Below are 3,044 nucleotides of genomic sequence, written 5' to 3' on the forward strand. Positions count from 1 at the left end.
GCCGCCCACCCTCCCTCCCGCCCCTCGGCCCAGCCTGGGGTCAGCTCCAGGGGGCCGGCTGGGTGTCGAGGTCACGATGGGCCCGAGCTTTGGTGACACAGGGAGAAAAAGCTGGGAGACTGGGCGGAGGCCACGTGATGCTCAAGTGAGGAGTTTGAGAATAGCTCGCCCCCGCCAAGAAAAACTGAGCGGTCACTTCCATCACACCAGAAGACGGGATGAGCCCCTTCTCCCAACAGGCAGAGTAAGCACAGCGGCACCCCCAACCCGCCCCTCCCACCCCTCACCCCCCCCCCCCCCATCAATCACCAACACAGAGAATCTCAGTGTCGAGCGCAGTCGATTTTAGTGGTTTTCTTTAATCCTGCTCTGCACTTCTTTCTCATTTACTACACGGGATATTATAAAGAATAAATAGCAGATACTCTTAATTTACAATGATTAGTCATTCCATTTGTTCTCTATATTTACAATAACTGTAAAATAACATTGAACTCTATAGCTTCTTCGAGGTCCAAGGAAAACCAAAACACTTTCCGAAGAATGGAAAATAGCTTTTTAAAAGTCCTTCTACAAAAGTTCTCCCCTCTCTTTGTACTTTAAGAAAAAATAACATTTCCCCCCTGCTTCGCCATGCGAAGGGCACTGGAATATAAATAGCAGGTTAACATTATTAGCAACAACCAGAATAAGTCTCTCTTTTCTCTGTTCTTTTTTTTTCCTTTTGCTTAAAAAAATTTTAAAAATACAGTAGAAGCCGGTAACTTTTAACGTATAATACTGACCTTTTAATAAGTAAATTAAAACTGGGACCGTATATACATACACATATACATTCCTACACAGTTAAACAGTGCATTACATGAACCAGAAAGCTAGGTCTCTGTAGCCGGAAAAAAAAAAAAAAGTTCATTGAATCCCCTCGCGAGAGGGTGGTGGAACTGGTTGGAGACTGTGCGGGGGGCGTCGGTGGGGATCGATCAAGTGTCCGGGTGCGGGCAGGGGGCCCTGAGTTCTAGCATGAGCACTTGCACTCGGAAATGATGGGGTACTGGATGGGAATCCAGCCGCAGCGCTGGCCCCCGCGCCGCTGACAGCGCCACCGCAGCACCGTGAGGTGCACGGACTTGGACGGCTTGCACACCATGCCCTCTGGCACGGAGCACGAGCGCTTGCTGAAGCAGCTGCCCACCTTCACGTAGCGCGGCCAGAAGCGGCTGCCCAGGTCGTTCCAGGCGTACAGCACCGGGCAAAAGGTCTGCGACCACAGCCACATCTGTAACTTCCTCCGCAGCTTCTTGCTCAGGCGCTGCTTCTTGCCCGGGGCCAAGCCCTCGGAGAACTCCAGCCCTTTGATCTCGCTCGGCATGGCCCCCGACGGCCGCTGCCGCAGCAGCTGGTCCAGCTCCGCCAGGTCCTCGGCGCCCCCGGCCGCCACCCCGCCCCCGCCGGGCCGGTCCTCGGGGGGAGAGGTGGCCATGAAGCCCGGGTCGTAGTGGCCCCCGAGCAGCGAGCGCAGCAGCGTCTCGTTCAGATCCTTCTCCTTGGGGTCAAAGATAGGGTCCGGGTGTTCGATGAGGTCCACCAGGGGCAGGTTGTCGCTGGGCGCCGGGCGGATGTGGAGATAGTGCTGGCCGCCGGCCGGTGCCGCCCGCAGCCCCAGGACCACCACCAGGGCGTAGAGGGTGACCCCCAGGCTGGGGCAGCGCTCCATGCCTCCGGCGCGCGCCCGGGGCTGCTGCTTCGTCCCGCGTCCCCGGAGGAGAGCACGCCGAGCCCGCGGCGCCGCCGCGCTCCCCCGTCTCTCCGGAGGCGGCTCACCCGAGGCTGGGCAGGCGCAGGGCCGGCAGCATGAGTCGCCGGCAGAGCCCTTCGCGCGGCGCCGGCTCCCACCGGGGCGGAAAAAACGCACACAAGTTGGCCGCAACTCCTCTCCCAGGTCTACTCGGGAAGGCGGCCGCGGCGGGGCATCCGAAATTACTCCAGGGCAACCGCGGGCGCTGGGGGCGCCGGCTGCTCGCTGCCTTCCCGGGCTGGCGGCGGCGCAGGGCGCGTGGACTGGCCGCTCTCCCCGCCTCCTCCTCTAGCTGCTCGTCGTCCGGCCGCTCTGTGCAGCGCCGCGGGCCGAGCCGGTCCTAGGGGCACTTCCCTCCGCCTGCTCGGGGCTCCGCGGCCGTCTCTGCCCGGCGGACTCCAGCGGCGGCGGCGGCGGCAGCGTCCGCGCACGTTGGCACCGGTTTGTCTGTCTCGCAGGGTCCAAGCCTTTAAATTTCCTGCACTTTCAGCTCCATCACCATGGAAACCACTGACTCTCTCGGCGTTGCCCCCTCCCCCTTCTTCCCCCCAAACAACAACCCCACCCCCCACTTCTCCACCCCCGAGGAGCCGGAGCCGCACAGGCTCCGGGGGAAGCCGCCTGCACTCGCCGCGGAGGCGGCGGCGGCGGCTTCGGCAGCGCCCGGGCTGTGCCCCGCCGGACCCAGATGCCCCGGGAAGCCGACAGTCCGGCTGCCCGCCGGAGCTCACAGGCGGCGGCGGCGGCGGCGGCGGCAGCGGCGGTGGCGGCGGCGGTGGCGCTTGGCAGGTCTCCGCGCAATTTTCTCTCTCCCCCACCACCCACCCCCCTTCTCCTCCTCCTGCAAAATGCACCGCCCCCCTCCTTTCTCCTGGGGCTCTAGGCGCCCCGCCAGGGCCAGTCCTGGGGAAAGCTCGCGGCGGCGCTGGAGCCGGGCTGGAGGGTGCAGGGCCGGTTTTGGGGGGTGCTCGAGGTGGGCCTGGGAGGATTCTCACTAGCTGGGTACTCTGCACCGGTAAGGGAGCTGCGGGGAGGTGCTGGAGGCTCGTTTCTTGGTGCAGTTCGGTGCAAGGAATTTCTCCATGTGCATGGAGCTTTTTCCCCGGGCGCGTCTCGCCTTCCGCTCTCCCAGGCTCGGTCTAAGTCCCCTGCCCCTCCCCCCAGCGCGCGCGCACACAGACACAGACACACACGCGCGCACACACACACGCGCGCACACACACACGCGCGCACACACACACACACACAC

At 62.7% G+C, this 3,044-nt stretch overlaps 1 protein-coding gene across 1 annotated transcript; it reads right to left on the reverse strand.

Annotated features, from left to right (window-relative positions):
- Positions 1–339: 339 nt before the first annotated feature.
- Positions 340–2,322, reverse strand: NOG (noggin). The gene has a single exon (XM_060081154.1). The coding sequence runs from the start codon at positions 1,712–1,714 to the stop codon at positions 1,016–1,018; it is 699 nt and encodes a 232-aa protein (XP_059937137.1). The 5' UTR covers positions 1,715–2,322; the 3' UTR covers positions 340–1,015.
- Between the last annotated feature and the right edge of the window lie 722 nt (positions 2,323–3,044).

Source organism: Mesoplodon densirostris, chromosome 18 (genome assembly GCF_025265405.1).
Source record: "Mesoplodon densirostris isolate mMesDen1 chromosome 18, mMesDen1 primary haplotype, whole genome shotgun sequence".
NCBI classification, from domain to species: Eukaryota; Metazoa; Chordata; class Mammalia; order Artiodactyla; family Ziphiidae; genus Mesoplodon; species Mesoplodon densirostris.